Source organism: Microcaecilia unicolor, chromosome 3 (genome assembly GCF_901765095.1).
Source record: "Microcaecilia unicolor chromosome 3, aMicUni1.1, whole genome shotgun sequence".
NCBI lineage: Eukaryota > Metazoa > Chordata > Amphibia > Gymnophiona > Siphonopidae > Microcaecilia > Microcaecilia unicolor.
Window position 1 is genome coordinate 61,818,783 of NC_044033.1, and position 21,221 is coordinate 61,840,003.

General features: G+C 41.2%; 2 protein-coding genes across 5 annotated transcripts in view; one reads left to right on the plus strand and one right to left on the minus strand.

Annotated features, from left to right (window-relative positions):
• MIA3 (MIA SH3 domain ER export factor 3) overlaps positions 1-19,831 on the minus strand; it is a 237,758-nt gene extending 217,927 nt beyond the window's left edge. For all 3 annotated transcript variants that reach the window (XM_030195990.1, XM_030195989.1, XM_030195988.1), the window contains exons 1-2: positions 19,677-19,831; positions 14,450-14,583 (exon numbers count right to left, since the gene is read on the minus strand). In XM_030195990.1, the coding sequence (XP_030051850.1) occupies positions 14,450-14,583; positions 19,677-19,797 (255 nt within the window). In that variant the 5' untranslated portion in view covers positions 19,798-19,831. The remainder of the gene's footprint in view (positions 1-14,449; positions 14,584-19,676) is intronic.
• TAF1A (TATA-box binding protein associated factor, RNA polymerase I subunit A) overlaps positions 1-21,221 on the plus strand; it is a 182,512-nt gene that overhangs the window by 47,568 nt on the left and 113,723 nt on the right. Inside the window, exon 1 of one of the 2 annotated variants that reach the window (XM_030195992.1) lies at positions 20,017-20,206. The exons of the other annotated variant lie outside the window; for it this stretch is intronic. The gene's annotated coding sequence lies outside the window, so the exon portion shown is untranslated. Of the gene's footprint in view, positions 1-20,016; positions 20,207-21,221 lie in introns of those variants that run through there. 2 annotated transcript variants of the gene reach the window in all.

Here is a 21,221-nt window from a genome sequence, read left to right on the forward strand (position 1 = left end):
TCATTGTTTTAGCACGACTATTATAGCTTTCAGTTTGTACTAGTGATCTTTATTACAAATAGTCGTCTCTCACGGTGTTCTTTAAGGACACACGGTGTGTAGCGCCTTTTTTGGTAGTATTTCTTTTATTGTCTGTCATTTTTTACTATTCATTTTTTTATTTTTTTCTCTAGAGATTGTATTAGATATTAACATTTTGAGCCTTTAGAAGCTACATGTTTCTACACCATGTTATTTGGTTTACTATTATTCATTTTTTTGTTTATTTTATTATTATTTTTTATCATATAGAATAGATTGCCTTGTGGCTATTTTGGTTGTTCAGTGCCTCTGTTCCATACGGTCTGTTATATACTCGGGATTACTTTTTTTTCTTTGTTCTTCTCGCAATTTTCACCTTTTATTGGTTTCTATTTGCCTTAAAGCTGGTTCTTTTGTCGTTGTCTTTTCCTTTTATGTTGCTGTGTACTGTTACTTATTCCTGATTGTACTCAGGTGTTACTTCTCATGCTTTTCTTCAACCATTGTTTGTTTGGTCCATGTCACCCATTTTTTAGTTTTAGGCACATTTTATTTACATATGTACACGATGCCCTTGGTGCACACTATTTGTCATGATCTTACTGGGTCAAGCATAGTAGCGACAGTGACTCGGCCCTGACTGGCTACATCAGGGATTGGGCTGTCATCTCAGGCAGATGATGTCAGATGCCGGTCCCTATTTAAGCCTACCCCTGCTTGTATAAGACACTCTAGCGTTAATTCCCTCAGCTGTGAACTTGCCTTCTGATCTTCCGGTTGTCTGTGCTTTCAGGCACAGTGTGAGCTATCTCTCTGTGTGGGTTTGCCTTTAACCCTTTACTTACTGAATCTGCTGTTTGAGTCTGTGTGAGCTGCTCTTCCATTTGTCTGTGTTTTCAGGCACAGTGTGAGCTGTCTCTCTGTGTGGGTTTGCCTTTAACCCATTACTTACTGAATCTGCTGTTTGAGTCTGTGTGAGCTGCTCTTCCATTTGTCTGTGTTTTCAGGCACAGTGTGAGCTGTCTCTCTGTGTGGGTTTGCCTTTAACCCATTACTTACTGAATCTGCTGTTTGAGTCTGTGTGAGCTGTTTATTTATTTATTTGTTTGTTGAATTTGTATCCCACATTTTCCCACCTATTTGCAGGCTCAGTGTGGCTTACATTATTCCGTAATGGTGATCGCCATTTCCGGAATGAGAAATACAAAGTGGTATTGCATTAAAGCCCATAAGTGACAGAGTAGATTAAGCAAATATAGAGAATTCATATTCGTAATGAGAAATAAAGTGGTATTGCGTTAAAAGTTCATTCGTGACTGAGTAACTGAGGCAGTCCAGTATAGAGAGTTCGGTTTTGTCCAGTTATCTTTGTGGGGGTTTGTCTTTTACCTTCAGTTACTGCTTGTGCCTGCGTATACTGGTCATTTGACTTTTCGTTTGTGGCAGTGTGCTACCCTGCGGTCGCTGCCTGTTATTTTCTTAGAGGACTTTGTTCTGTTCCTTTCTTCCTGTTTGGGTTCCAATTTGGCCTTGTGGCCTGTGCGCTTGGACTCTGTTACATGTGGGTTCCAGTTTGGCCATGTGGCCCGTATGAGTGTTCTAACTTTCCTTCCTGGTAGTACTCTCTGGTCTCCATGGGCATGCTGTGCCTTGTAGCCTTTTAGTCTCTCTGATAGCATGGGCTCAGTCTAGGTCCAAGGGCTCACAACCAAACATAACACTATGAATGGGTATGTGCTCTTTCCTCTTCCCACTTGTCTTCTGTTGCAAGCGATATCTTTGTCGTCATAGCTCTTTAAACCATCAATACAATATGGCTATTTGTTTATACTGAACCAGGCAGTCTAAGGATGTTGCATTTGATGTCTTTTGTTTTTAGCTTTTTAATCTATGAGTCATGTTCATTTTTAACAATATTAATTGTGCATTGTTTCAGTATCTTTAATGTATTTTATATCTGTTTGTGTTAATATGCTAGTTTTGTCTTTTTATTGTAATTTTGATGTGCATGATGTACTTTTATATGTACATTTTATGTATGACACACCTATTTACATCTTTTAGAACACTATTGAGACTCCTGAGGCAGGCGTCCTGTGACACTGAAACACAGACCGTGTCTGGTCCTTTGTGTCCACGCAGCAAATAAAGCATCTTTTAAAGCACCATCTTCTGTGCTGGATTGTCCTTCAGCCAGCCTCTACTTCTTTACCATTAACATCAAGCCAGGAAGTTATTTTGTCCAGACTTTGAGACTGTTTTCAGCCTATTTTCTGTTTTATTTATTTTATTTTGTTACATTTGTACCCCGCGCTTTCCCACTCATGGCAGGCTCAATGCGGCTGTTAGGAAAGAAAGCTTATGAGATTGCCATATTTGTGTATTTTTGTCTCTCCCTCGCCAGTAGCCAAAAGCCTCATTACTACAGTTTTAAACTTGGTGCACAGTTAGTTTACGTGCAAGACCTGTTTTTGCATAGGGTGCTGATAAAATTGTATACTTAAGCCAAGCTAACCAGTGTGCAAGCTTTGCACGCTTTTCTGCGTCACACCCAGAGTGCTGATCTGCTGGTTGATCCATTCTGGTGAATAAATTATTACACTGCACTCACAGCTAGCATTACTAAAGTATCCTACCACCTTAGTATGTGCTAATGCCATTAACGCACCTTATTTTACCACAATCCCATTTTAAACAGTAAGACTTAGTTCCTAATAATATCTGTTAAGTGTTAGCATGAGTGTAGGAGTGGTCTAATTGTCAGTGCTGTGGGGTTTGATTCCCAATGCAGCTGCTTGTGACCCTGGGTAAGTCAATTAACCCTCCATTGCCTCAGGTACAAAAACACCAAAATTGTGAGCCCTCAAGGGACAGAGAAATAATGCGCGATTGTTCTCCGCCTTGAATTTGACGGTTAAGTGGATTGTAAATGCCAGAATTACATTAAATTAGTAACACTAACTGAAAATCAGTTTTTTGTTGTACCAGAAATGGTTTTCAAAGGTGATGAAATTTCAGTAAACCTGGAAGACATACTGAGCCAACTCAACAAGTTAAAGAGTGATAAATCACCTGGAGGCATATTTTCAAAGCACCTAGACTTACAAAGTTCCATAGGTTACTATGGAACTTTAAGTCTAAGTGCTTTGAAAATGAGCCCCCTGGTCTGGATGGTATACAGCCAAGGGTACTGAAAGAACTCAATCATGAAATTGTTGATCTGTTGTTAGTGATCTGTAACCTGTCTTCAAAATCATCTGTAGTACCTGAAGATTGGAGGGTTCCGGGGTGATCCGGGAAATTACAGACTGGTAAGCCTGTTGTCAGAAACAGTGTGACAAGGCGTTGGCCGTAGCTAGAAGGTTGCTAGGCTGTACAGAGAGAGAGAAACAGTGTGACAAGGCGGTGGCTGTAACTAGAAGGTTGCTAGACTGTACAGAGAGAGGTGTGACCAACAGAAGAAAGGAGGTTTTAATGCCTCTGTATAAATCGTTGGTGAGGCCCCACCTAGAGTGTTGTGTTCAGTTTTGCAGGCCGTATCTTACTAAGGATGTAAAAAGAATTGAAGCGGTGCAAAGAAAAGCTACAAGAATGGTATGGGATTTGCGTTACAAGACGTATGAGGAGAGACTTGCTGACCTGAACATGTATACCCTGGAGGAAAGGAGAAACAGGGGTGATACAGATGTTCAAATATTTGAAAGGTATTAATCTGCAAACTAACCTTTTCCATAGATGGGAAGGTGGTAGAACTAGAGGACATGAGATTGAAGGTGGGCAGCCTCAAGAAAAATGTCAGGAATTATTTTTTCACAGAGAGAGTGGTGGATACTTGGAATGCCCTCCCGCGGGAGGTGGTGGACAGGAAAACAGGCATGGAATTCAAAAATGAGTGGGATAAACATAAATGAATCCTGTTCAGAAGGAACGGATCCTCAGAAGCTTAGCAGAGATTGGGTGGCAGAGCCGGTGGTGGGAGGCGTGGCTAGTGCTGGGCAGACTTCTACGGTCTGTACCCTGAAAATGGCAGATACAAATCAAGGTCAGGTATACACATAAAGTAGCACATATGAGTTTATCTTGTTGGGCAGACTGGATGGACTGTGCAGGTCTTTCTCTGCCGTCATCTACTATTACTTTTTTAAAACCACGTAAAATAGTGGAAACTATTATAAATAATAACATTATGGAACACATAGACATTAATGGGACAGAGCCAGCATGGATTCAGCCAAGAGAAGTCTTGCCTCATCAAGTGGATAAAGGTGAGCCGGTTGATATAGTGTATTTAGATTTTCAGAAAGCTTTTGACAAAGTTCCTCATGAGAGACTCCTGAGAAAATTAAAGAGTCAGGGGATAGGAGGTAGTGTTCTGTTGTGGATTAGGAATTGGTTATTGGACAGAAAACAGAGGGTAGGTTTAAATGGCCATTTTTCTCAATGGAGGCGTGTGAATAGTGGAGTGCCAAAGGGATCAGTGCTATTCAACATATTTTTAAATGATCTGGAAATCAGAATGACAAGTGATTTGATTAAATTTGCAGATGACACAAAACTATTCAAGGCTGTTAAAACACATGCGGACTGTGAAAAATTGCAGGAGGTCCTTAGGAAATTGGAAGACTGGGCATCCAAATGGCAGAAGAGATTTAATGTGGACAAATGCAAAGTGGTACACATTGGGAAGAATAACCCAAATCACCTGTTGCTAGGGTTCACCTTGCAGGTCAGCACCCAAGAAAATGATCTAGGTGTCGTCGTAGACAGTACGCTGAAATCTTCTGCCTAGTGTGCGGCAGTGGCCAAAAAAAGCAAACCGGATACTAGGAATTATTAGGAAAGGGATGGTAAATAAGACCAAGAATACTATAATGCCACTTTATAGCTCCATGGTGCGACCTCACCTTGATTATTGCGTTCAGTTCTAGTTGCCATATCTCAAAAAAGATATAGCAAAATTAGAACATGTTCAAAGAACAGAGACCAAAATGATAAAGGGGATGGAACTCCTCTCATATCAGGAAAAGCTAAAGAGGTTAGCGCTCTTTAGATTGGAAAAGAGGCAGCTGAGGGGTGATATGATTGAGGTCTACAAAATCCTGAGTGGTGTAGAACGAGTAGAAGTGAATCAAAATTTTTTTTTTACAAAAAGTACAAATACTAGGGGACACACAAGGAAATCCTTTTAAAACAAATAGGAGGAAATATTTTTTCACTCAACAAATAGTTAAGCTCTGGAACTCATTGCCAGAGGATGTGGTAACAGCAGTTTGCATATCTGGATTTAAAAAAGGTTTGGAAAAGTCCATAGTCTGCTATTGAGACAGACATGGGGAAGCCACTGCTTGCCCTGGAATTGGTAGCATGGAATCTTGCTACAATTTGGGTTTCTGTTAGGTACTTGTGAACTGGATTGACCACTGTTGGAAAGAGGATACTGGGCTAGATGGACCACTGGTCTGACCTAGTATGGCTAATCTTATGTCCTTATGTTTCCCTTACCCTTCTGGACTGTGTTGGTGTGGTATAGAAGAGACAGATCTGTATTTGGGGAGACGTTAACTAAGCCGCGGTAGCATTTTTAGCTGGCAGTAAACGCAGAGACGCTCATTATATTCCATGGGCGGCTCAGTGTTTACCGCCAGTTGATTTCTACCGTGAGCTAAAAACACTACTGTGACGTGGTAAAAGACCTCCTTGATGTTCATGTGTTAGATACAAGGCTTCTGGGGAGAGGGGAGGGGATGTAGAATCAGAAATGTCTACTGTTTTATGCAGACTGATCAGTCACTTTATGTATATTACGATACTGGAAGAAAGGCCATTTCTCCTAGCTGTCTAATTAGTTGGTTTACAATTAAAACTCAGTGGACATCTATCTCTTCACTAGGAATAAACTGCCACAGAATTTAAGAAATGCTAGTACACCTGAAGTAACAATGCCTGGGTGTGTCTCCCTTGTTTATTTCACTTCTGCTCCTCGGAATTCGTCTGGTAATATTGTAATCCCTTCCCAAGGGCCCTTTTACTAAGCCGCGTAAGCATCTACGTGCACCAAAATGGAGTTACCGCCTGGCTACTGCGTGGCTCTTGCGGTAATTTCATTTTTGGCACACATCCGAAAAATGTTGTTATTGAACACGTGTAGCTCATTACCGCCCGGTTACCGTGTGAGAATTTACCACTAGGTTAATGGCTGGCGGTAAGGTCTCAGATCCAAAATGGACATGCGGCAATTTTCATTTTGCCACACGTCCATTTTCGTCAAAAATTTTAAAAAGGCATTTTTTACAGGTAACCTGAAAAATTATTCTGCAGGCACCCAAAACACGCGTCTACACTACCACAGGCCATTTTTCAGTGCGCCTTTGTAAAAGGGCCCTTAGAGCAGTTAGTTTGTTGTTGGGAATAGGGGTAGGACAAGCATTTATCAAAGCTCATCCAGTTTTGGTGGATTATTTAATGTACTGATCATTGCTGCAGGGCTTTGCTGGAGAGATGATAACATTTTCTCAAGAGACTGTATGCAAATGTCGAGATCATGACACCAGATTGAGTCATGCAGAAGGAAAGTTGGCTAAGATCAAACCCCTGGCAATTAGCTCTACAGGCAGCCGAGGAGGATAACAAGCATTAAAGAGAGTTTGTATTGACAGGCCTGATGAAAGCAAAAATGTAATTGCAGATAGTTCAGAACTTAGTGGCTCGTGTTCTTACTGGAGTAAATAATGAAACTACATTGGTTACCCATGTTTTGCACGGACCCAATTTAAGATATTAAAAATTGTTTATCAGACTTTGTATCTTGTGGCCCCATGTTATTTGAAGGAATCTTTGTCTATCAGCCACGACGGGTACTGAGATCAGAAACAACTATGAGACTTTCAATAGATGTAGTGAATCAATTACATTATGCTGACACATGGGCTATGGCCTTTGTGTTGGTAGCAATCTCGCTATGGAATACACTTCCTAACCAACTTCACCTTTGTGGCAGCTTGACACAGTTTAAGAAATTCCTAAAGACTTGTTTATTTGTGACAGCATATTTTTGAAGCAGCTATAGTCATGTGATGTAACGCAGAGATCAATATTTTTTTAGTTTGTATGTTAAATTTCTAATTTCTTTGTTATTTTGATGGCATTTTAATTATGTATGTTTGTTTATATTTGGAAACCACCTAGTTTATAGGTGATCTATAAAATTTTTAAATAAATTTTTCCTAAAATTCCCATTTGTCTCCATACATATATATTTAAAAATATTTCCAATATTTTTAACATTTCCTAATGCAGACCCAGTTTCTAAAGTGCACTTTATTTCCTAGGCTAGGACACTTTCAGTGAGTGAGGCTCAGGAGGGTAAGGATATTTTGGAACTTTCAACTAGATCTTGTTTGGAATCTTCTGTACACGAAATACTAAGGCTATTTCCAACTTGCTGCTAAATTTGATAAGGGTAATATTTTGAAACCTTATTTCTTTTTGTTGAAAAAAATGACTTTGGAGGTCTTTTACTAAAGCTTAGCTTGAGTTATCTGCAGCAGTTCCCATAGGAATAAAATAGGCCATGCTGCAGATACCTCAGGCTAAGCTTTAGTAAAAGACACCCTTTTGTTTCCAGGTACGTATAGGACCACTGAAACATGAAGAACAGTAGTTTTGTAAATTCCCTGGTCTTGGCCACTGGGGTGTTTTTTGTTGGGGTTTTTTTTTGGGGGGGGGGGGGGTCCTTAGATTCCCATGTAAGTGCCTTGAATTATATCACTACTACTACTACTTATCATTTCTAAAGTGCTACTAGATGTACGCAGCGCTGTACACTTGAACATGAAGAGATGGTCCCTGCTCGACAGAGCTTACAACCTAATTAGGACAGACAGACAGAACAAACAAGAGATAAGGGAATATTAAAGTGAGGATGATAAAATACGGGTTCTGAACAAAGTGAATGAGGGTTAGGAGTTAAAAGCAGTATCAAAAAGGTGGGCTTTTAGCTTAGATTTGAAGACGGCCAGAGATGGAGCTTGACGTACCGGCTCAGGAAGTCTATGCCAGGCATATGGTGCAGCAAGATAAAAGGAACGGAGTCTGGAGTTAGCAGTGGAGAAGAAGGGTGCAGATAAGATTTACCCAGTGAACAGAATTCCCGGGGAGGAATGTAGGGAGAGATGAGAGTGGAGAGATACTGAGGAGCTGCAGAGTGAATGCACTATCAAAGGTTTAGATATGTTTTTTAGTTAACCTTTCACACCTAGGGGTCTGTTTACAAAGCAGCGCTAGCGGCTGTCCATGCGCTAGTTAACACGGCCCATTCAAAGTGAACAGGCTGTGCTGGCCTAGAACATGGGCAGCTGCTAGCGCTGCTTAGTAAACTGGAGCGCCAGAATTTTTTGGGTGGATAAATACAGTTTGTAAGAATACTTCTGTGACTTATTCTATTTTCATTTTTTCTTTTCCTTTGGATTTGGGGCCCTGTTTATTCAGGTGCGCTGGCATTTTTAGCGCATGCTAGAGACACCCACATATTCCTATGGGCATCTCTAATGTTAGCGCTCGCTAAAAACTCTAGCGCGGCTTAGTAAACAGGGCCCTTGGTGTTTTCTCTTTTTATTTATGCCCTGCTTGGCTGTGTGCTATATATAGGTTAATATATTTCTTGATTTTTGTTTGTTCCTGTTAATTAATCTTTTATGGTATTTAATTATCGCTAGTAAACGTATCCCATAATGTAATTTTTTGCATTTAACATGGGTTACAAACCATAAATCTGTGTTAAGTGCAGTGGATCTGAGGTAACTGTTGGGAGGTATGTCCAGCATTTCCCCTGCATTTTCCACAAGGACATGTTCCCTAATGAACCTGACCTGCAGGCACTATGAATGCAGCTTCATCTAATGCAGACATTAAGTGAAACAAAGTTAACTGCATATATCTCAGTGCATGCTGCCCACTGACTGTAATCTGCAAGCCACGCCCAATCTCAACCCATACTCCATCCAGTCCCCACCCCATCCCATCATAAACAGTTACTGCTGGACTTTTAGCACACTGGCTGTTTTAATGTGTACCTGGTAGCGCATGTTAAAACCTGTTAACTGCTTGGTGTGCTTTAGTGAACGTACCCCTATATAAATCAATGGAAGTATTTTCATTTTAAAAACAAATGAGCAACAGGAAGGATTTGGATTTGGGCTATGCCTTTTTCAGTGGTAGCTCGAGGTGGGTTACATTCAGTAGGTATTTTCCTATTCCTGGACGGATTAAAGAGGTGATACACAATGTCCTGAAGGGAGAATACAAACGATTTGTATGCACAAGTAGACATTTAAAAAGAAAAAGGCGCTATAGAACGGATGGAACAGGTGAGACCCTAGTAAGGGTTTATTGGCTCCTCCATTGTGGTGTCTCACTGGCAAAATAAAAGTGCAAAATCAAGACTAGGCATAGCGGAGTAATATGGTTTTAAACAAAAGAAAGTATGAGTTCAGCCTATAGCAAATGGCTGATACATGAAACTATGGTAAATAAATGTGAGGGACAGCATAGCATGGCTGGATAAGGAACAAAGGAAATATTATTAAAAAATAAAGTAGAAATAATAAAATAAAGAAACTCTGTTTGTTACTACTGTTAAATATAAAAAATGTGTCCTATAGGTCCACTTTGTCTTGTTTGCAGTGTCATTGTGTTTATTATAATAAAGACATTTTTTTACAGCAATATTGTGCCTTAATTTTGAAATGAAGGTAGAAGAAGCAGAAAGACAGGGCGGGCCTAACCATTTGGCAAAACTAAGTGGTCACCTAATGCAGTAATTAAGGGGGGGAGCTGGCCAAAAGCAGCTGCAGACAAAACAGTGAGTCTTGATAGCCACACAGCATTGGAGAACTATCATCACATACTTTTACCCACTAATAAAGCTTAAAATTTTAAAAGGATTGATGTTCAGTTATGTGTGTATAGAATTCTTGAAATGAGCAAAGTAGCTAAGCATCTGAAAATTATTGGAAGGGGCACAAAAGGCTAGAGGTTTGCCTAGGGCACCGAATAATTTTTGCACAGCCCTGCATAAAGAAATGTTACAATGTGCCAATGTTGTGAAGCCCGCTGCAAAGTAAGCTTTCAAATGTTATCCTATCACTAACATATGGCTGTTGCTATTTATTGTCAATATTATTGAGTTACATTTGTTTGTTTGTTTTTTCTTAGGGTGCAGCACCCTCGGCAGCCTTCTGAAAGAGAAGGTTTTGCTCTACACATACAGGAAAGCTTAGCAAACTCTTGCCAACGGTAGTTCTTGGTACACACACACACACTCTTACACTTTTTCTTTATGTAGGCTTGTTTTCTCCCAAGGGTTTAAAGCCTTACAAAACAACATTCTACATACGCGAGGCAGCGTTCCAGCCTAGCTGGATTTCAGATTCTGAAAGGCTGTTTCACAGTGTGTTCTATATTAATGTGCTGTTTTCTATGAATATGCTTAAGGAGCTTAACTACTACTCAAAAAAGACTGGGTCAGATGTACATTTTTATGGCTAATAGGAAGAGGATCAACTGAAAGAGGCTAGAGCCAGTGGGCCATTTTTAATGTTTACTAATACTTATTTATACAGCGCTACTAGACATATACAGCGCTGTACACATTATAAGCTAGATTCTATATATCACGCCTAAAAAAAAAAATGCCTAAGTGTATTCTATAAACCGTGCCTAAATTTAGGCAAGGTTTATATTATACGCCTTGCACCCGTGACCAAATTTAGTTATGGGCAGTTATGCCAAATAAAATTTGGTGTAAATGCCTACGCCTAAATTAGGCACGGACCAGGTGTATTCTATAACAATGGGCATAGCTTTTAGAAATGCCCACAACCTGCCCATGCCCCCTTTTCAACTAAGCACCTAAGAAATTTATGCGCAGTACTGTGCATAATTAATGCCAATTAGTGTCAATAATTGCTTGTTAACTGAAAATTATCAACACACAACTCCAGAATACAACCAGATTTGCTAGCGCAACTAGGTCATACTCTATAGAATCCAGGGGCTTATGCAGGTACGTTCTCTGTCCCTAATGGGCTCACATTTTGAGGTGTTTTTTTGTACCTGGGGCATTGGAAGGTTAAGTGACTTGCCCAGGGTCACAAGGAAAGGGAATCAAACCCAGATTCCCAAGATCTCAGTTCACTCCAGTAACCATTAGGCTACTCCTTCACAAAGGGTCAGTCAGCACAGCTACCAGAACAGTTATGAGAGCTTCCTTCTTCCCTCCCAGTTTGAAACACCTGGAGATAAATCTTCATTGATAGGTAGGGACCTGGAGAACATCTTGATTTTTGGAATCAAGTATCATAAGCAATTATTAGGGGGCAATTTGTGGTGAAGAAATGCTTGCTTGGCATATTGAACTCATAAGCTGTGTGATAAAGGGGAGGAGGAAGACAAGATTTGGCTGATGGAATGCTTATAGTGTAACACTGGGTAGACACTGAACCCACACCAACTTTCTCATTTGTAGCTACAAGTGGATACAAACAGAACAGAGGATGGTTAGAATATATTATCTTCTACAGGTCTTTTCTTGCTTCAGTCTTTATGTTGTAAGGATTTTGCTTCCTTGTCAAAACTAAGTGCTAATTGTTTTCAGCTATGATTAACTGGAAAAAGTTCACAAATCCAGCTGCTACTGGAAAGGTCAAGAATTGTTATTACAGCAAGTGAAGCAGAAAAGTCAGTATTCTTCAAACTCAGTCCCACAGCTACACATACAGACCAAAAAAAAAAAAAAAACAACAACAACTTTAAGAGACATTTTACTGTAAAAGTGCCTACAAAGCTTGGTGATAGACTGTAGCTCCAGGTTTACAGCAACCCTAAACCTGAAATTAAAATGCCCAGTGCTGTTTAGATTCTCTAAAACTTTCCCCAAGGGAAGAAGAGAACGAAGTGGTATTGCTGACTGTTGTAACAAACCAGATCTTTGGAGCCCCCCCCCCCCCCCAAAAAAAAAAAAAACCCACTTGTCTTACACTGTCCCTATAGCCACAAGAGAGACAGGTTTGAAAACACAGACACTAACTCATTTTACTACTGACACAGGCATTTTTGGAGAACATTTACAAGCAACATTTCTACCAAACTCAAACTGCATTCTGCCCATTTGGTGCCATTTTGGCAGGTCCCACAAGACTAAAGGAGCCTCAATGTGGATCAAGTTATGAGACAACTGGAATAGCATCATGTGGGTAGTCTGAGATGTCCCAAGCTAGTTAGCAGGAAAATTGCTTTCAGAAGGTATCGTAACTGTGCATTTTGCATTACAGCAGGGGTTTCCCAAATCATCTACCTGAAAACCCACAACAGGGCTGTTTTTTTTAGGATACCCAATACTAAGGTGCTAACACACTATGATCAAACAAGTCATGAAAATCTCACTGTTTTTAGTATTACAACAGGTCTGAAAAATAAAAGTCGGAGGTTCATGGCTGGTCCATATATTTTCAGTGATATTTATAAATAAAAGAGCTATTTTTTACTGCTCTTTTGGGTACATACATCTCAACCCAATAAGAAGTTGAGCTAAAGGAGAAACTGAAATATTTATGGTTCAGAGACAGACAATTTGGATTCCAAGAAGGACTGGTAAAATTTCTGCCAAACAGATTAATCAAACATATAAATGGCAAGTGACCGACTCACCTGCAAATGCGCAGTAGAGACTTCCCTCTCTGTCCCGCCCTCGCGTCAAGATGTGATGACGTCAGAGGGCGGAACAGAGAGGGAAACGGAGTCGGAGTGTCGGACACAGCCTCTGGAGCCTGGAAATGAACTTCGCGCTCACCAACCTCCACCGTCCCTCCCCCCCCATCCCCGCCCCCCTCCATATTGGGCCCCCTGCACTGACCTGACAGCGCCTCTCACCTCCGTGTGGAAGCACTGCAGGCAGCAGCACAATGATCTGCTGCTGCCTGCAGCACTTTCACACGGAGGTGAGAGGCGCTGTCAGGTCAGTGCAGGGGGCCCGGCACAGAGGGGGGAGGGAGTGGCGGCGAGGAGGGTAGCTGGAAATCTTGCCCGTTTTAACGGGCTTAACGGCTAGTTATTCAATATATGGCACCCAGCAAGCCAATTATCAATAATTGGGTGCCAACAACCAATTATTGATAACTGGCACTCATTAAAATTTGTACGAGCATCTGGCTGCATGCTATTCTATAACACATGGCGTTTAACTCTACTAGCATGTAACTCAAAAGGGGGTGTGAGCATCTCAGGGGTGTTCTAAAATGTTGTGCATGGAATTATATAAAATGGCTCAGCGTGCCTAACTTGGGGCCAGCATTTACACCAGGTTTCAGCAGGCATAAGTCTCGTGCCTAAAGTTAGGCACAGAAATCAGCACTAAAACAAGATTCTATAAAGGGCACGCGCTTTTTATAGAATCATGCTTAGTGCTAATTTTTGAGCACCATTGACTCAATCTGGCTACCTAGGTTTAGTACATTTCTGAGCCATGGTTGAGAGGAACAGGAGACAAACAGACAATCCTACACAAGTCCTACTACACATGTCCTCCTCCGAGACACTCAGAGTTGTGATGCTGTGTTAGATGGTCTTTTGGTTTGACCCAGTTTTCTGCATTTTGTTGTCTTATGTTACACTGCAGCAGGGCCCACCCAATCATTAGGCAAGAGTATTAGGTGCATTAGGCAAATCTTCAGCCTTGCGCCCCTTCAACTACATTTCTATCCTTAGCCCATTTCCTCTTCCCCAAGAGCTTAACAATTATATACTCAACAATCATAATCATCCCACAGCAATTCTATAAAAATGCATAACTGGACATCAAGAAGCTGCTGTCCTAGGTGACTGCCTAGTCTTGCCTAATGGTTAAGCTGGCCCTGCACTGTAGGCCTGTCTCTTAGTGATGTCTGAATAGTGTTATGTTTGTAAACACTTTTCTCCCGTTCAACCACAAAGCCGGCATTCTGTTAAAAGTAATCATGGCTTTAGTGTATAGTGTTTAGTTCTAAATGAAAATTAAGTATTATCTCTTGTATTTTTATTTGAAATTATAAATAATAAGAGGACTAATTCACATGTTTTGGAAATCCTGAAAAAGTGTACAGTCTATCACTGGCCCTTGAAAGATCTCATTTCACAAAGCTGGTCGTTTCCCAGACTTTTTTTTGCCAAGGCTTAGTATTTTTGTGGTGTAATGTTCTCCAAAGTTCTTATCACCACTATTTCAAATCTCAGTGGGTCAAACCTAGCTATACCCCTCCCCAAATTTTAGAAACTTATTATTTAAAAAAAATAAAAAAGCAAAGGTACTTCAAGTAAAAACTGGCTGTATTACTCAACATTTTTCTTATCCAATTGTAAAGTCATAAAGTAATAGACTGAAAGATAAACCACTTACACTTCCTGCCCAGAGCTCGGCTGTGCCTCCTGCTAATTTGTAATATACATATATTATGTCTCCATTCTTGAAATCTAGGAAGCGACAGTCAGGACCGCTAAAATCTTCTACTGCTTTGCCACGACACATTAACACTGAAAGAGGATTAAAAAAAAATACAATGTTTGGTGGATATTTTGGGTAAGATAAAACTGCAGAACATTAGCCACGGCATATCTCTCCAAGCTATTCCCTGCAAATGTTTCACATGCATAAAGAAATACCTAATACTTAGATACTTACCCCTCTCGCCCCATTCCAAACAGCTGAAGTGTGACTAGACTGTTGATAAAGTACTACATTTTCTGATTTGCAATTACCCAAAATCAGCATAGCCCTTTTTCCTTGTAAAATTAGTGATAAAAACTTTGTTTTAAATTTTTTAAAGTTTTGTTATTTTGAGTCTATGGCACTAAGGGCCCATACAAATTGCGTGAGAGTGTTTTTTTTTTTGTTGTTGTTTGTTTGCCATATTACAGAGAATATTAACATAGAGAAGGAAACTTAGGGGCCCTTTTACTAATCTGCATTAAGCAGCTAGTGTGAGTTTACTGCATGGCAGACGTTAGTGTGCTTATGACCACCACACATGAAAACCAGTCAGAACAGTACAAATCTGAGCTAGCTGCGTAATGCAAGCCACAGGTGTGACACGGCAGCCTGGAGGAGTGGTCGGCTATGACAGTGTGCACCTCCCCAGTCCAGTACCATTCCCTCTCTGGGACTTTCTCAGGGCCTTCCTGGTAGACTAGTGTCTCCATCCTGGGATTGAACCAGTTAACTGCTGCTGAAAATTAGCAGATAGCCCTGAACAGGCACTTCAACTGGGCAGGAGCCATGTCTCGCTAATTAAATTGCTTTGAATATCAACCTCTAAATATATAAGTTATGTTGAACACCTACCATGGCTAGTATTTAACATGTTCTGGTTACTGTACCAGCCAAAAACTGGGCCATTCTGTGTAAGGAAATTCCTTCTAGCCATTTTAAGAGGATATTTTAATACCACTTGGGGTATGGTAAGAGGTTGTCTTCTCTCCCCCCCCCCCCCCCTCACCCCCAAAACTGTGAATAGAAAGGAAAGAGAAAAGCTACATCTACTACTCTTCCACCCAGGGCAGCATTAAGGCAATAGCAAAACTATGCATGTGCCTAAGCCTCAAATGGTTAGGAGAGGCCTGCTCAAATGTGCGATTCAGTCACAACCAAGGCACATTTTACCTTGGTGTCTTAGCTGTTAGCAGAAAGAAAAATGGGGTGGAGGGGAGGGATCAGAGTTACTGCTGCCTGTGGAGGCCTGTCTATTCTCCTCATACCCCTGTGCACTGTCCTCCAATCAGCAGGAATCAGTGAGCAGTGTTTCTTAGCTACTGTTTCTACCTCTGCTGGTTCTCTCAGAACCAAGTGTGGTCTGGTTTGGTTTGCAGTTTTTAAATGGATTTATATTGCAATGCATGTGACCTGCCTAGGCCCAACCAAAAGATTAATTCTGCCCTGTTTCCTCCTAGCCCCTCTCTGTGTCCTCCCACACAGCCATGTGCATTTATTGCTGCTGCTGCTGCTGCTGCTGCAGCAGCAGCAGCCAGTCTCTTTTCTGTCCCCAGTTCTCACCCCAGGAGCACAATTCTGTTTACTTAGACTGGGACATGGCAGATAGTACTTCTGGGAATGTGGTGCTACTGTGCTAATAGAATGAGCCATGTGGTAGCTACTGGGAGGATGGAGGGAGAGTAAGAAGAGCTTATTCCTCATGGAGACCACTGTTTCTGCTTCCATGACAGATAAGTGCATAAGTACATAAGTAATGCCACACTGGGAAAAGACCAAGGGTCCATCGAGCCCAGCATCCTGTCCATGACAGCGACCAATCCAGGCCAAGGGCACCTGGCAAGCTTCCAAAACGTTCAAACATTCTATACATGTTATTCCCGGAATTGTGGATTTTTCCCAAGTCCATTTAGTAGCGGTTTATGGACTTGGCCTTTAGGAAACTGTCTAACCCCCTTTTAAACTCTGCCTAGCTAACCGCCTTCACCACGTTCTCCGGCAACGAATTCCAGAGTTTAATTAAGCGTTGGGTGAAGAAAAATTTTCTCCGATTTGTTTTCAATTTACAAACACTGTAGTTTCATCACATGCCCCCTAGTCCTAGTATTTTTGGAAAGCGTGAACAGACGCTTCACGTCCACCTGTTCCACTCCACTCATTATTTTATATACCTCTATCATGTCTCCCCTCAGCCGTCTCTTCTCCAAGCTGAAAAGCCCTAGCCTCCTTAGTCTTTCTTCATAGGGAAGTCGTCCCATCCCCGCTATCATTTTCGTCGCCCTTCGCTGCACCTTTTCCAATTCCACTATATCTTTCTTGAGATGCGGCGACCAGAATTGAACACAATACTCAAGGTGCAGTCGCACCATGGAGCGATATAACGGCATTATAACATCCTTACACCTGTTTTCCATACCTTTCCTAATAATACCCAACATTCTATTCGCTTTCTGAGCCGTAGCAGCACACTGAGCAGAAGGTTTCAGCATATTATCGACGACACCCAGATCCCTTTCTTGGTCCGTAACTCTTAACTTGGAACCTTGCATGATGTAGCTATAATTGGGGTTCTTTTTTCCTACATGCATCACCTTGCACTTGCTCACATTAAACGTCATCTGCCATTTAGTCTTCCGGTCTCGTAAGGTCCTTCTGTAATTTTTCACAATCCTGTCGCGAGTTAACAACTTTGAATAACTTTGTGTCATCAGCAAATTTAATTACCTCGCTAGTTACTCCCATCTCTAAATCATTTATAAATATATTAAAAAGCAGCGGTCCTAGCACGGACCCCTGAGGAACCCCACTAACTACCCTTCTCCATTGTGAATACTGCCCATTTAACCCCACTCTCTGTTTCCTATCCTTCAACCAGTTTTTAATCCACAATAGAACTTTTCCTCCTATCCCATGACCCTCCAATTTCCTCTGTAGCCTTTCATGAGGTACCTTGTCAAACGCCTTTTGAAAATCCAGATACACAATATCAACCGGCTCCCCTTTGTCCACATGTTTGTTTACTCCTTCTTATCATGGTTGCAGAATCATACCATATGTTTGGTATTATAACATTAAAATTATTGCTTCATGCCTCTAAAAGCTGTGCCTCTTTTCATAAGTGAAGGCTACTTGGAGGTGGAAGTCAACTACCATCTTGTTCAGATTTTTAGTGTGCCACTCAGAGCTATTGAAAGCAACACCCATCATTAGAAATCGATGAAACTGGCACCGCTGAAAGTTAGCTAAATCTCCACTTTGATGTGTGCAGAGTATGAATCCAGGTGCAACAGTTGAGAAGTGAGCTCACTAAAGTCTTTTTTTTTTCTTCAATCCAATGGCCTGTTCATATTAAAAGATGTATACATTTTCAAAGAAAGGTAAAAATATACAAAAATATTAGGCCCTCTTCTCCAAGAATGGCAATGTGTAATTAAAACCAAATGTAGTAGTAATACTTCCAAATTCAGATTGATATTTTGAAAATTTTAGCTAGTAGTGCTGCTTTATAGGAAGCTATTCTCTATAACAGTGATTCCCAAACCTGTCCTGGGGAAACCCAGGCCAGTCATTTTTTTTTTCAGGATATCCACAAAAAACTATGCATGATGTAGATCTGCATAACAAAGAGGCAGTGTATGCAAATCAATATCAGGCTGATTCCATTGTGTATACCTGTAAACCGGACTGGCTGGGGTCCCCCAGAACAGGTTTGGTAATCAGTGCTCTACAGTTTGCTTCATGTTTTGGTTCCTATCAGCCTAACATTCCAAAAATCTGATGTGCAATGTTTCTTGGAAAATATACTGACTGATTTTTGGTTCGTTAGTGTCTAAACGCACTGTACCATGAAAGTGTGTCTTCTGAGAACTTTAATTGAACATGAAATACAGTTAGAATGATTGTGTATGTCACTAGGTAAGCATCTGTTTCCACATGAACAAGGGCTCTGGACACTGGTGACCTTTCGTGTGTATAAAAAGATATCTAAATCTAACAGCAGGTGCATGTGTCGTTCAGCAGAGACAAACAGTGGTCAGAGAGTAGCAGGCAGTCAAGACAATAGCCATCTGCAAATAAATGCCCAGTTTGCTAGAGCCTTACAACTTAACAATACAGATGTAGATCCTGTTTGAAAGGTAGACATCTTTGCTGTTTTATGTAAGTATTAACATTAAAGACAAGCGGATATGATCCACCTTGGTTTTCCTGAATATAGCCATTCCCTACAGGTTCAGTTTAGACTGGTAACATCACTCTACTAAGTGTGCTTTTGTATTATATAACTTTTAAATGTGTAAAAACAGACTAGCCCGCTTCCTATGTAATTAAAACAAAGATAATATTGTAGAAAATGGCTGTAGCAGTTGCTTGATTTGACTGACATATCCTTCACTTATTTAAATTAAGTCTGAAAATTATGTTCAGGTAAATTCAAGTTATTACATTCAAAATAATAGCAGAGATGGCAGAATTCTGGTTTGGATGGAGGGGCTAACTCTCCAGTTGCTGATGCTGTGTTGGATTAAAGAGTGGTGAGGCATCCATCCCACTCTGCTGTCTGATTAATTGTAAATAAAGTAAGATAGTACTAGTACTCGTTTAGGGTATCCCCGTGTGGTATGAATACATTGAGCAGGCACCAGGGCCCTGCATTTGGTGAATATTTCCCTGCAGTACATCGTTTGCCCAGTCCTTGCTGCTTCAGAAATTTGGGTCGCTTTAAAGAGCGGGAGGAGAGAGCTCTATGGAGCCCGATGCCAGGAATCCCTCGCCTCCCTCACCCTCCCCAGGCCTTGCAGCGAAATTTCCTTTCCTCTCCCGCAACCCCCATGGATTCACAACCTGTAATAGCTTTGGAAATCCTCCCAAATTACTTTCCAAACTTCGTTGTTGTTATTATTATTATTTGCATGTGTTTTCCCCCGCCTGGAAGCTCTGCATCTACCCTGCGTTTTTGCAGGACCAGGATAAAAAACCAAGTCATTTCTAGGGGAGAAAGGGAAAAGACAGAATGAAACAAAATACCGCCAGCTGCAGAATCTCCTCCGCATCCCTCCCTATCTTTTTCCCAATCTACCCTTCACCCCTCTTCCCAATATCCCTCCCCCTCCCGGAACCAGAGCGAAAGCGCTTCACTTACTGCTGCACTCTTCATCCGCGCAGCGCTTCACCGGCGCGAACCTGCGATCCGTACGCGCCTGGCTAGAGAGGTGGCAGAGCGCGAGGGGCAGCAGGCAGAGAGCTGCTCTCGCTGCAGCCATGTTAGCGGCCCGGCTCGGACAGTCAGTATGCGTGCGCGTGGTGGGTGAGGGTGGGGGCGCGAGCACTGCTGGCAGACACGTCAGCAGGAGACAGCGAGGCAGCGGCGGCGCGCGCTAGGAGGCTGTGTGCACTGTGCAGGGAGGGAACGGCTGGGAGGTGCTGCCTGCATCACTTCACTAGGATATTCCGGGTCCTTGGCAAAAAGGAGAGGGGTGTGTGAGGTGCTGCTGCTGCTGCTCTAGCTCTCCTTTGACCCCTTTCCGGTATATCCGGTTTCATGCTCAACGCCCGAGCTCTACAAATGCTTTTCCAGAGATAAGAGAAAGAAAGAAAACAAACAATGAATAGGATGATTACTCTGCCTGTAGCAACATATGTACGATAACTACTACTAAAGTGACACTTCTGGTAATGCTTTCTCTGTCATTTCTCCGTTTTATTGGCTCAGGGTAGTGGTCCCATCCACACTAGGTTTATTTACCAATCAAATGAGCCCTACTTCTAAACTCGAGTTTGTCAAGTATGACCTCAGTTTCTCAAATTGACTACTGTTGCGCTTCCTAATGCTTATGAGGCAGCCATGGGCAAAGAAAGTGTTAACTCTGAGAAATAATTATATATATATAAGAAATGATATTAAAAGCTTGAAGTTTGAATTCTCTTCAGTTCTGCAAGTAGTGAAGGAATGCAGGCTGGAGTTAATTAGAGTCTAGTTTGGCCGAGCTAAGGTTAGGAAAGGTCAGTGAGAAATGCAACTCTGTCCCTTGTGAATTGCCAATGCTAGCTGGCACATCTGTAAATTATTAGGCTTACTGAATAGTTTTGTAAGCAGGCACGAGCCAGATATATGACATATTGTAGTTTAAGAATAGGCTGAAATACTATTTAGAAGTGCTTAATATGTAGATAGCTTAGATATAGATATATCTTATAAGATATATCTGATTATGCTTATTTTAGAATATGTTGTATTCTGTGTAAATTAATAATTCTGTGTAGGATGTTTGTTCAACTCTGTGTTACTTTTAAAATGATCCTTTGTCTGCTGTTTAAGGCTACAGTGAAGGGGGGCCAACATGTGTTTTGAATTAACTATGGTCTTAGCTAGTTCTGTGTATGGAGCTGAGAGGTGAAAAAGGTCAGAACTAGTCAGCTCTCTTCTCCTTGATTAATTATAGGTAAAATGCAGGAATGGTCTTGGAAGTAATAACCTGATATGTATGCTATTAAGTAAGACTGACTTTTGACCTCTTTAATGAATGCCAGAGTTTAGTTAGCAGTTAGTACTAGGAATATGAGAAATCAATCATAATAACATGTAAGAGACTGGAGCCCAAATGTCTGGCTTGAGGGGCCCCAGGTTAGAGGTCAGTTTAGGATGTCTGGAACCTATGTAACTGATATTTGTAGGGAGCTGATTGGT